The sequence below is a fragment of the Crocuta crocuta genome, unplaced genomic scaffold (assembly GCF_008692635.1).
Source record: "Crocuta crocuta isolate KB4526 unplaced genomic scaffold, BGI_CrCroc_1.0 scaffold36, whole genome shotgun sequence".
In the NCBI taxonomy this organism is placed as follows: Eukaryota; Metazoa; Chordata; class Mammalia; order Carnivora; family Hyaenidae; genus Crocuta; species Crocuta crocuta.
This window is the reverse complement of record NW_027532203.1, coordinates 15,877,278-15,890,597: the sequence shown is the minus strand read 5'-3', so window position 1 is coordinate 15,890,597 and position 13,320 is coordinate 15,877,278. Positions and strand designations below refer to the sequence as shown.

Sequence of the window (13,320 nt, the reverse complement as noted above, 5' to 3'; positions counted from 1 at the left end):
TAGGGGCTCCTGGATGGCTCAGTCAGTTGGGCAGCTGATCTCATAGCTCATGAGTTCGAGGCCCATTTGAGCTCCGTATCGGGCTCTGTGCTGATAGCTCAGAGCTTGGAGCCTGCTTCAGGATTCTGTGTCTCCCTCTCTCTGTCCCTCCCCTGCACATACTCTGTCTCTGTCTCTCAAAACTAAATAAACATGAAAAAAAAAAAGACAAGTTTAAAATGTTCCAACATTTACCCTCAATCTATAGCATCAGGGGGCCACTCAGTAGCTTATGAAACTTTTAATTGCAAAATGGTCTCAACTGGGCTTGCTTTTGCAGCAAATGGCCTGAAAACACGGTACTGATAGCTAGTGAGGCTTCCAATTTGGCGAAGTTATGGCCAAGGAGGTTGCTACTGGATCTCTTTATTATCCTTTTCCATCATCTAGAAAAGGGGAGGCAACTTCCTTAATCTTGTTATAGCAGAAAGGCTGATGGAACATGAAACATGTGAGACAAAAGTAAATACGGTGTTCGGAAAACTGGAGAGACTGATACAGAAGGGGGGAGGATGAGGAAGATAAAGGGTTCATGGTATTTGCTTTTAGCACTTAACCACGACCTGTCAGATATACATTATTTAAATGTAACAGAAGCCCACAGGGTAAACAATATTCTAGGTTCCATTTTTAAACTGAGGGAATTAGGGTTCAATGAAGTTAAGTAACTTAATAAAAGTGACACCACCAGTAGAAGGCAGGGCCCAGTTTCAAGCTCAGATCTGATGCCAAAAGCTTCCAAGTCACTATCCCACCGGGGAGGATTGTCTAGCTGCTTCTCTCCCTCCCTTTCTTTCACCTGGCCCCTGTCAAGTACGGGACCTCCATGGCCTTGCAGAAATGAGTCTGGAGACTCCCAGGCACCACAATGAATTGTACCTCCCTTTCTCTATCCACTATTCATCCAAACTGGATTCAATAAGCCTTCGAGGACTAGGGTCTGGCCCACAAAAGGAAAAAACAAAGTGATACCATAATTCTGCAAGGATTCATCATTACATTTTTATAGACAGGGGAAGGCTTAGAGAGATAACAAAACTTTCACAAGGTTATAGAGATAATTAGGTTACTTGCGGTAAGGGTTTGAACCCAGGTCTGGTCAACTCCACATTCTTTAGAATCTTCCCTAGCAATTCTAAACGGCTCAGGGGCAAAGATGCAGCTTGTTAATGTACAAGCTGAAATTTACAACACTAAGTCATCTTCATAGTGATTCTGTTCTTTCCCCAAGATTTAAAAAAAATTTTTTTTTAATGTTTATTTTTGAGAGAGAGACACCGAGCACGAGCAGGGAAGGGGCAGGGTGAGAGGGAGACACGAATCTGAAGCAGGCTCCAGGCTCTGAGCTGTCAGCGTGAAGCCTGACGCGGGACCTGAACTCATGAACCATGAGATCATGACCTAGCTGAAGTCGAACATTTATCCAACTGAGCCACCCAGGCACCCCTTAATCCCGCAACATTTTATTATGAAAACTGTCACACATACAGGAAAAGTAGAAGAATTAGAGAGTGAATACCCATATACTCACCACTTAGATGTTACATGAACATTTTGCTGCATTTGTGATAACATCCCTATCCATCTATGCATCCCTACAGTCACCCATCAGTGTAGCTTATTTTGTTAATGTATTTCAAAGCAAGCTCCAAATATATTTTAAAAGGGAGTCTTTGAATAACTCATAACACTAAACTTTAAAATATTATTTATTCATTGAAAATGATGGTCCCGGGGTGCCTGAATGGCTCAGTCAGTTGAGCGTCCGACTTCGGCTCAGGTCATGATCTCATGGTTCGTGTGTTCGAGGCCCGCGTCAAGCTCTGTGCTGAATGCTTGCTTGGAGCCTGGAGGCGGTTTCAGATTGTGTGTTTCCTACTCTCTCTGCCCCTCCCCAGTTCACTCTCTGTCTCACTCTGTCTCTCAAAAATAAATTAAAAATGTAAAAAAAAAAAAAAAAGAAAGAAAGAAAGAAAGAAAAGAAAAGAAAGAAAGAATAGTTTTGGTGGTTCCAAAACTATACCAACTATCATTTCTAAGAGTTTTTACTACCATTCACAAATTCCGTCAGCAAGTGGCCTTTGAATTTACTCCAATATCCATGCTGAAATTAATGTAAATTAAAACAGCTGCTTCATAAAAGTTACACTCACTTGACTGTGATAGAATTTAACAGTTTTAAAGCAAATCCCTTTTTTTTTTTTAATGTTTTATTTATTTCTAGGAGAGAGAGAGAGAGAGACAGAGTGAGCAGGGGAGGGTCAGAGAGAAAGGGAGTCACAGACTGAAACAGGCTCCAGGCTCTGAGCTGGCAGTCAGCACAGAGCCTGACGCGGGGCTCGAACCCACGAAACGCGAGATCATGACCTAAGCGAAAGTCGGACGCTTAACCGACTAAGCCACCCAGGCACCCCAAAGCAAATCCCTTTTAATTGCTTCATTGTTTAAATAAGTTTTGTCTTCTCACAGAACTGTAATTCCCTACTTTTAATATTCTTATTTTTTTAACTCTTTATTATTTTAAAATTTCACAATACTACAAATTCTGTCACAGAAGTCCTAGAAACAGATCGAATCACTTCTAGTAAGCCTTAGAAACTTACTCCTAGGATCTCATTTGAAACTGACTGCTTTATTCTGTAATCTTCCTGGTGAATATGAATGGATTTGTTTCCCAACTATCTGTGACAGAAAAGAGGCCTCCGCCTTCCTTTCCTAACTGTTAAGAAGGAAATGGGCACGGAGGGCTGGCACACTCACTGTCAGGGCCATCTCGGGTGTGGTGGTCAGCAAATTACAAGGATAAAACCAGAGAAGCCAGAACTGGAGTTTGAGACACCGCGTTACTGTCAATGAGTATCATTTAGTAAGCACTTTTAAAAAATCTAAACTCTGAAACACTTTATTTTTCAGAGAGCAATTAAAATAGCTTCTTTTGCCACTCTGCAACTGAATACAGACATTTGGGGTTGCAGATACTAACCTAAATGCTCCATGTATCCCCACAAGGAACCACCACAAGGAACCAGCAAAATGAAATTAACTCTTATTTTATAGGCCACAGAATTGGTTCAGTCCTGAAAATAAAGGAGGGTGAGAAAAAGCCATTCTCCCACCTGGTATATAAAATCTACCAAATCATTCCAAGTAAAAATGAACTGAGAATGTAATTATTGTTTATTTATAAAGCACTTTCTTTTCTTGAAAGTTCAAAGCGCTTTACTTAGAAATGTTTTCACAAGTATGCCTCTTTCTGAGTGCCACATACTTTTTCTCTTACTGTAGTTTTTCTTTCATGCAATGAGTCAGCCCAGAAAAAGCCAAAACTGAAGAGAAAAATAATCATCACATAAAATAAATTACAACCACTGCATCGCACACCTATCGTAACGAATTCAATAACTTTCTCAATAAAAGTAATCCAGAGAGATAGGAGTTTTAATCTTCAAATTCTACTTTATTAATTTCTCTACTACAGCATCTGCCTAAACAAACAATCACAACTTTGGCCTTACAATTTGGCTGGGACACCCACCACCGCAAGCAAAGGAAAAGAAAACATTTTTGATGGCTCATTCAAATGGAAAAGCCATATATCAGAAGTTATTGTGTAAAACCTCAGGACTTGTGATGGAAAGCCCAGTTTGGCAGAACACATTTAATTAGGGTTGGCTCTTTAAAACATTAAATACTCAGTTATAATCACATTACAGCTTTGTCTTATAAAGAAAAAAAACACAAGAAATTTCAAGGTCAACCCTTCCTTGCTTCACATTTTTTAGGCATCAGAGGCAAGTAAAAAGCTTGAAAATATAAGAAAAGACAAGATCAAAGAAGTTAGGACAGAATCAAAAGAAAACGAAATAACTGTTATGTTTTTCTTTCTCACAATATGAAGTATTCAACATAATTAGTAATTCTTTCAGTGACTATCTGAAATCTCTATTATAAATGTGTATACTGGGAGACCTGGGTGGCTCGGTTAAGCTGCTGACTTCAGCTCAGGTCATGATCTCATGGTCGTGAGTTCGAGCCCCACATCAGGCTCTGCACTGACAGCTCAGAGCCTGGAGCTTGCTCTGGATTCTGTGTCTCCCTTTCTCTCTGCCCCTCCCCTGCTCGCTCGCTCTCTCTCTCTCTCTCTCAAAAATAAATAAACATTAAAAACATTTTTTTAATGTGTATACCAAAGAGCAGATATTTTCATAATTTAGTTATATTAGAAATCTGAGTAAACTTGTAAATCACTATATGGTCATTGGCATTTAAAATAAATTTTTTTAAAACCAAGTTATCTTTTAAACATAACTATGCAATATTCATTGTGACCATTGTTGTGTACCTGCTAGGTCTGGCTCTTTCCTACACTTTTGCTCATCTGATTGCCTTAGCAGTCCTGCAAAGGGAGGTATTATCCTCTTTTTACCGTGACTGATCTGAGTCACTACTGACAGGTTAACAGCAAACAGTCCTAGTTGACAGACCACAGGACTGACATGGAGTCCCAGGTCTGCCTGATACCAACAGCCAGTCTCATACTTGCATTTCTTCCATGATTTCGATTATCAAAATCTAGAGCCAATCCCTCCAAAGGACAATGTAAATGGTGGCCTCCAAAATCAGAAAACAGTCTGTTTCAATCACAGAATTATTTTTGGAGGGACTCCTTATACATTCTGGAATGCCCTTTTTAAAAAAACAAAACACATTTGTGAGGTTGGGAGAGGCTGTGAGTGACCTGAACTGGCCCCACCATAAGCAGGACTGTGATTTAAAACAAAGAACGACTGGCACTTAGAGGGGCCTTGGCTACCAACCTACAAGAGACTGGTGGCCTCCCAAACAGAATTTCAGTACTTAATACCTATGATGGACTGAATGTGTCCCCCCAAAATTCATATATCGAAGCCCTAACCCCCAATGTGATGGTAACAGAAGGGGAGGCCTCTGGGAGGTGATTAGGTGTAGATGAGGTCATGAAGGTGGAGCTCCTACATTGGGATTAGTACCCTTACAAGAAGAGGGAGAGACACCAGAGCCTTCTCTCCGCCATGTGAAAATACAGCTCGACAGGAAGAGGGCCAGGGAGAGGGCCCTGACCAAGAACTAAGTCTGCTAGAACCTGGATCTTGGACTTCCCAGCCTCTGGTACTGAAAGAACTAAGTGTTTGCTCTCACAGCCATCCAAGCTATGGTATTTTGTTATAGCTGTGCAGGCTGTGTCCTCACCATACACCCTGCTGCATCACGTTACAAATCAGAGAGGTAAGTGGCTCCGATCATTTGCTCTGCAGAACATCTTTAACAGGGGAGGGTGATAAGCTCATAGCGTAAGGTAAGAACTAAGAGTCAACTGCCTTACTAACCATAACTAAGACTACCAATACTGCTAATGCCTTTGATTAGTTGAACATTTGAAATATTTACTATAATACAGGTTAGGTCGGCATCAAGTCTTTTTGTACTAAAGTCTGGCTAATTTCATAAACTATCAAAAAGAAACTATATTTTTTCAGACAAATGAGTGAAGAAGAAACGGTACCATAGCAATTGTTGTCAAGGCAAGTTCATTTAGGAAGCAAGGCGAAATCTCCTGTGGGCAGTATCTATCTAACAATCAGATTTTCCTTTCTGACTGTCAGTGGCCAACTTTTGCACCACATTAAATGAAAAGCCAGCTGGAGAAAGAGCAAAAACACGTCTGGGGTTTCAAAACATTTTTTACATAAATTCTGACGTCTGATGAACAGACGAAAAAGATAAAATATTCTCTGAAATTTTAAACTTACATTAAGTTTATCAGAGGTTTTCTGATCACTCACGTCATCTAATTAGATGTATTTTCTTTTAAGTTATCTTGATTTTAGCAAAAAGCAGAGGGGCTTCAATGCAGGTTAAAAAGAAAGTTATTCACATGAGGAGAGATGTTGTAGAGTTTCAGAAGTTACTTGATATACAATATCTCATGTATTCTTCACAATAACCTGGTACAAAAAATCTTGTTTGTTCATCAGCTTTATACGGTAGGATAATGAGAGTCAAAGAGTTAAAGAACTTGTCTAAGATCACACTAGGCTGGGACTCCATTCCGAATCATCTGATTTTCAATATCAAGCTCTGGCAATCTCTCCTTATCCACAAGGACTTCCAGGACTGAGAGAGAAGTCAGCTGAGAAGTACCTGTGGTATAATCCAGAATGGAGACATGTGGGGAGGGGAAGACGCTGGTGTGAACTCACAGGAGGCCTGGCTACACCTCCTGCCGCTAGAGGACTACCAGCTCCAGCCTCATGAAGACCCTTGTGGGTAAGCCCTGAAAGTCAGGAGAAACTCTGGGAATCCTCATCAACTCTGAGGCCTGCTGCCTGGGAAAACCAGGCTCTTGTCCCCACCCCCACCCCACCCCAGCTAATCCTCACTGGGATTCCAGGAAAGGAAATCGAGTCTCCATAGAAAAGTCATAAAATGCCTCGATACACTAATTTTCTTTGTTATTTCACATGTGTTACCTACAGAAATACCCTGCTTCCACAAAGGAATGAGAATGAGTCAATCTGCTTTCAAGATGGTGCCAAGGACAGAACCATGAATAAAGGAGGAAGCCCCAAAATATTTGTTTAAGGATAAGCCAGGGCTGAAAATGAGCACAGATAATTACCTTTAGCTATAATTATGGATCATACCATACCTAACAAAACTGAATCTGAGATACACTGAACATTACATGTATAAAACCTAGAGGGGAAAGGCAGGACGTAAAAGTTACAGGTACAGAAAAGACAGAGATCAAACTAACAAAAACTCATTAATAACCGGATATTATCTGCCAAAACAGTTAAGGAGCATTTAGTCTAGATTAATAAAGAACAAAAAACAAAAAAAACCCCGCAGTGTCCAAAATCAGGGAGTCTATACCCCAATCTATTTGGTGCTGGAGTACTGTACCAATGGTTACACCTCAGGAAAAACTGATACAATGAACCTCATCAGCAACAGAAAACAACAACAAGAAGAGAAACCAAGACAACACAGGAGGAGAAGGTCCGTTAAAACCATCCGAGCTGCCTCCCAACACTACACTCCTCAGTAGGTGACAGTATCAGCTCAACTGTGCAATGAAGGGCCCACAGCAAAACACAGCCAAGGGACTGAGTCCAAATGGACTCAGACCAAGTGAGTGGTGCTGAAATGGACCAGCTATATCAGAATCATCTAGAATGCTTATTGAAAATGTATATGACTGTGCCCAAGCATATATGTAAAGGAGTTAGAAATGAAAAGGTGTAAGTTTCATCTGCACTCATTTTTTTTAATTATGTCAGATGGGTTGCTAATGTTGAGAAGCCACTAGATGACCTTTATCCTTATTTCTCCTAATCTTGGAATTCCAGGCTTCATTAAAAAATACATTGCTTAAAATTCTAGCACTCTTTCCGAAACAGTGAAGTGATGTATCAGTTGGTTCTTTTTCCATTTTGTCAGCATTTTAGAGAAATCTCTAAACTAAAAAGCTGGAAAGAAGAAGGAAACCATTTTTTCTTGTACTGCAAAGTTATGAAGAGGCTTGTTGGCATGTATCACAGGTGCTCTCAGGTAATCTATTAATGTACCATTGATTCTAACCACTTCCAGGGAAAGAAAGCACACTTGACATATGTGAAAACAATTTTTTAAAGAAGAACAAAATCCATACAAGTGGGCGCCTGGGTGGCTCAATCAGTTGAGCGTCCGACTTTGGCCCACATCATGGTCTCGCAGTTCGTGGATTTGAGCTCCGCATCGGGCTCTGTGCTGAAAGCTAGCTCAGAGCCTGGAGCCTGCTTCAGATTCTGTCTCTCTCTCTCTCTCTGACCCTCCCCTGGTCACGCTGTCTCTATCTCTCTCTCAAAAATAAATAAAACGTAAAAAAAAAAAATCCATACAAGTAATTTTCATTACTCTCATTAACTATGAAAAAAAACCTACTAGTGGTCATTAAAAGATAGTAATATTTCCTCCATTTCTTTATTACCTTCTTTTCAAAGATCATCCAAACACCCACTGCATATTGCAGGACCAATAATAAACAGAAAGAAGAGTGTGTGCTGCATCATGGAGCAGTTAGTCTGAGATAGATAAGTTGTTACCAGTGTAGTTACAAGAACACCTAATTGTAAAAATTCAATTTAGGTACAAGCCAATGATACTGTATCAATAAAGTAGATTTCAATACACATAGGAAATCTCCATTTCTTTAGTTTCACTGACAAAGAAATAAACATTTGTTTGTAAGGGTGATCGAATATTGAATTTACTGAAGTTGATAAGTGGACTGTGTGTAGAGTCCAAGTATGGAGAGTGATGTTTGTATGTAGCAATCATAATACAAAGCAGAGTGCTAAGTATGCCACAGGAAAAGATAACCCCTGGCTAGGAGAGAACAGGAAGTCTTCACGGAGAAGGTGGTACCTGAGATAGCCCTTAATGGATGGACGGGCAGAAAAAAGTCAGAGAGGAAGAATTAGGATCATAGGTGAAAGAGATAATCCAAGGAAAGACATGAAAGGGAGAAAGCGTAAGGCATGTAAAGAGTAAAAGAGTTTTGGCTAGAGTCTGGGAAACAAATACAGCAGCAGAATAACTAAAAATAAATCTGAATAAGTGAGAATAAACCAGAGGCCTTGCCTAACTCTGTGAGGGTCCAGATGTGTGGTTCACCACTCACCTAGCATGAGCAAGCTCCTCTTCCCTGCCAATGCCAAAAAACGGCACTATCCAAAGCCATAGAGTTTTCCAAAATAAGGCAGTCGGTTTCAAAGGAATTTATTCAAGCAACACCAACGATACTTACTCTGGTGTGAAAGGAAATGCTTTCTATAATCAGAAAAACTCAGTCCCAATGAAGATAAGTATCATCCAAAAGAGTTTATTATTTATATTTGGCCTTGGAATTTTTTTTTCAGTGAGGAGCTTCCAAATCATATTTTCCTTAAGCCAATATGCAATATTAAAGCAAGAAAATTCCTGGGTTGCCTGGGTGGCTCAGTCAGTTAAACACCCATCTTCGGCTCAGGTCATGATCTCTTGGTTTGTGAGTTTGAGCCTGCATCGGGCTCTGCACTGATGGTGCAGAGACTGCTTAGGATTCTCTCTCTGCCCTTCCCCTACTTTCTCTCTCTCTCTCTCTGTGTCTCTCTCAAATAAACTTGAAAAAAAAAAAGTAAGAAAATTCCTTAACTAGCAACCAAAAGATCTTCAAAAGTGATCACACAACTGAAGTCAAATATCCTTGTCAACCTGACTTTCATGGAATGTGGCTTAATTCAAAATTACATGACTATTTTTCCTGTCTTATCCTTTTTGCCCACAATAAATAGCTGTACTTTTTAGGAAGAGAACATCCTTTTGCTGTTTTTTATAATCCTTTGAGTCACAAACTGTGAAATAATGAATAATCATTCCATCATGATTTATACCTTTATATGACTAATTTTATGAAGACGTAAGGAGGTACGTAAAATATCCTGTGACTACAGCACACTAAAAATCATAAGTCCATTTTAATGCCCTTAACTGAATAATAAATTTTTTTCACTGTCACCTCTCCCTCTGACTCTGAGTATTAAATTTTTAGTGGTGGGAAGAAAAGCCATAGAACCACTCATTGAAAGTTATATGGAAAGAATCTCAGAGAGAATCTATTCTGACCTTCTCATTCAATAGACAGAAAAACTGGAAGCTAGGAAAATTAACAGACTTCTTTCTGATACACTGCTAACTAGGTAGGAACGGCTCTAAGTTTAAAAGTTTTTTGGCACTTGGTACTGATGACACCGTGTTACCATACTGGACATTCTTCTGATGACACAGAACTCCAAGAAAAACTGAACACTGCACACAAATCTAAGTTTGCCCATAAAAAAAAAAAAAAGCGCAAAGTATTGCCACTGTTTCGAAGAAAACAGTTAATGAACTTACACTATCTCCTCTCCCAAATCCCCAACCATACTGAAGTACCAGAAAATACTCGCTTTGATATACTTATACCAGTTTAATGATCAAAAAAGGAAAACACAAGAAGCCAGTGCCATGCTGCCTTCGGAAGCCATGAACGCCTCCCCCCCGAGACAACAAGGGTAGAGGGTAGGAGCAAAGCAAAGCACGAACCTCGGCAGGGCTGGCAGTCCAGGCAGCCTGCTCAGCACCCAAGGCAAAGCTACAGGGACCGCAAATATAATTCAACCACAGTGTCACAAGAAATCAAAGGAAGGCAAATCTGGAAAGCCTACCCCCCAGATCAGTTCCGCAAGTCAACAGAGGTCTTTTAACCCAAAGACGTTCCCAAGACTCATTACCTAGCACATCATCAAGCAGGACCGCATTTCGACATCAAACTGCCGCCCCTCCCGGAGAGCCGGGGGGCACAGCGCAGCCATGACTCGGCCGTGGCACCGGGCTCCACGTGGAGCTCCTCACAGCCACACTCCGCGCTCCGCAAGCACCGCTCCTGCTGCTGCTGCGGTACGAGGCCCCTGCTGGCCTCACGGCTGCCGCAGCGCCAATCTGCTTCCCGATTCTCCTTCAGAATAAAGCCGAAGGTCGGATTCCGTGCCTTCACGTGACACGGGCCCGCCACGCTAACGACAGAACCAGAGCCACTCCTGCCACTTCTGGTGTCTTCATGCCCAACACCAGGAGCCAGGAATGAGGCTTTACCGTCAGGGAGGGAAGGATTTCCTTCGGTTCAGGAATCTGCTCCCAATCTGATGAAACCTGTGTTTGTGCCCATTCCAGAAGTTAATACAAAATTCTTCAAAATGTGCTAATCTGTCACTGAATGAATGAAACAGTGAGTCTAACAAGAAAACTACGCCTAATTAGTCATGTAAAATCCTAACCAATAAAGCCTATAAAAGAGCAGAGTTTCCTCATAAAGCACAGCAGGGAAAAGTTCCCAAGCACATAACTGCATAATGCATGCAGTACGCATATTATAAACATTATTCTTGAAAAGTGGTGTTTTATAGGTAGACCATCTATTCATTATTTGCATATATTTCATTGCATTAATCACTACACTAAATGAACAAAATATTTTCAGTGACTTCCAGTATTTCGCATTCAGCCACTGCACGGGGCCAATGTAACCACTGGCAGCAGCGGCCAAGGGAACGGAGTATCTTACGCCTAATTTTATACAAACTCTATCTACACCAAAGAACCGACAAAAGCTGGTCAGACTTACTTGCTACTCCAGACGCCAGTCCATACAGCAGTCCCCCACCATCAGATTGCTGCGAGAGAACGTGTGCTCCCGGAGGGGGTGGCTTTTCTTGTCTGATAAAGTTATACAATAGGGTTTTCACAAGTTTGCTGGTATATGGAAGACTACACAAAAAGAAAAAAGAAGAAAGTCAAACTCATGGAAGTCACCTGATTCTGTATGACGACCTTTAGGATAGAGTCTTTAGAATCTATTACTATTAAAGGGATTAACACAATTGAAAGGAACTGTCACACAATGGTGAGGATCGTGGGCTTTGAGATCAGACTTGAGGCTGAAGTCTGGCTGGCTCTCCTGTTTCTATGCCATAGTTGCTGGTCAAATCACTTCAACTCTTGAGCTTCAGTTACCTTACTGGTAATCTGTATGACAGGTGAGACAGTAGTAATTCAGGGTATTAGACAGTACCTGGTGCTTGAAGGGAGATGGTAACATAGAATCAGCAGGGAAAAGCAAGAACTTAAAAAGCAGTAATATAGAAGACTATACATTTCACATATGAAATCATTAAATTTATGCATGCATACAGAAGATATATATGTATAGAGGTTGTTTAAATGTTAACACACTCTTTGCCTTTAAGTAATGGGATGAGAGGAGAAGGAAGAGAACACAGGTGAAAACGGATACGTGTCCACAAACTAAGGTGATAAATGAATTCCTGCCATCTAGAGGAAACTCTGTAATAGACTCCTGAGCCAAAGCCCAGGCTCGTTCTCGATTACCCGTGCTCAACTATGTTCCAAAGAGGAGCCCTAAGGGATTCTATGGCTCAAGCAGTAAGGTGTGACAGAGTTCCCACTGAGATCGTCCATCAAAGCTACTTGGTTTGCACCTGCTTTACACTCTCAAGTTCTATGAAAACCGTGTCAATAGAAGGTGTGTGTGTGGTGTGCGTGCGTGCATGCGTGTATGTGTGTGTGTGTGTGTGTGTGTGTGTGTGTGTATTCTGTAGCTGCTCCCAGCTCCCCATTAGGAGACAGTAAACTTACAGCTTCCGCTCAAGAACAGACGCCCCATCCTAACACATGCCTGGCACATGGCTGCCACACAATAATACTTGTGACCATGTGAAAGTAGGAACCATCAGCTCAGAGGCTGCTGGAGACACAGGGTGACCGGGCAGACATGATGGTGGTTTCAACGGGACTAGTGAGAGGGGGGGAAACTGAAAACAACTTCAGCGGACAGACGTGACTGACGGGTGTTTACATGCAGAGAATGATGCAGAAGGAAGGAGGAGGAGGACTTCAAAATTTCACTTCGACAGAGAAACCACTCGAGAAGGTAAAAAGCTGGGGAATCAAAGGGGTGGGGAGGATGGGCAGTTTAAACAGGAAAGCAGAATTGGGTTACTCATGCGTGGGGTTTGGAGTGTGGACAGAATGACCGAAGAAAGCGTTCGGCGGGACATCTGGGACAATAGTAAGGTTAGGGGACAGGACCAGAAATAGAGATTTGTACAATTAAAACAAAGGTAGAAAAATGTAAAATAGAAACATACCATCGACCTCGCATCAAATACTTGTGACTGATGCTCTGCCGCAAAACTTCTTTGTGGAAGAGCTGGCAAGAGAGGAAAACCACCATCGTTGACACCGCTTCTACTGAGATGTCGTATGTAATATCTCTGCAGAAACAGAAAGCAAACAGAATAATGGTCACTTTGCAAGATTAGAACTGCTCTTTTCTAAATAAATTATACATTTAAAAACTCAATCTAAATACTCAATATGTTTCTAGGTTACAAAGAAATATTAACATGTTTAACAAAAATTAAGTCAGGCAAAAATATGAAAGCTTTTCCCCCACCATTAGCTTTTGTACTGGGTCGGGCATCCCATTACTTTCCTATTTTCCAGTTCCAATCTCCTGCTGAATGACAAGTCTATTAGTGCATAATGGCAACAGTTACCAGCAATGTTCTGCTTTGAAGATAAACCCTAAATACTTAGCCTCTTACCTGTTTAGTTATAATGCAGAAATGAACATTCAGATTGTCAAAATTAGGAGAAGCA

At 41.1% G+C, this 13,320-nt stretch overlaps 1 protein-coding gene across 3 annotated transcripts in view; it reads right to left on the bottom strand.

Annotated features, from left to right (window-relative positions):
• The window catches only part of DYM (dymeclin), a 338,993-nt gene that overhangs the window by 225,410 nt on the left and 100,263 nt on the right, over window positions 1–13,320 (bottom strand). For all 3 annotated transcript variants that reach the window (XM_077777573.1, XM_077777572.1, XM_077777571.1), the window contains 2 exons: window positions 12,807–12,932; window positions 11,264–11,406 (listed from right to left, as the gene is read on the bottom strand). In XM_077777573.1, the coding sequence (XP_077633699.1) occupies window positions 11,264–11,406; window positions 12,807–12,932 (269 nt within the window). The remainder of the gene's footprint in view (window positions 1–11,263; window positions 11,407–12,806; window positions 12,933–13,320) is intronic.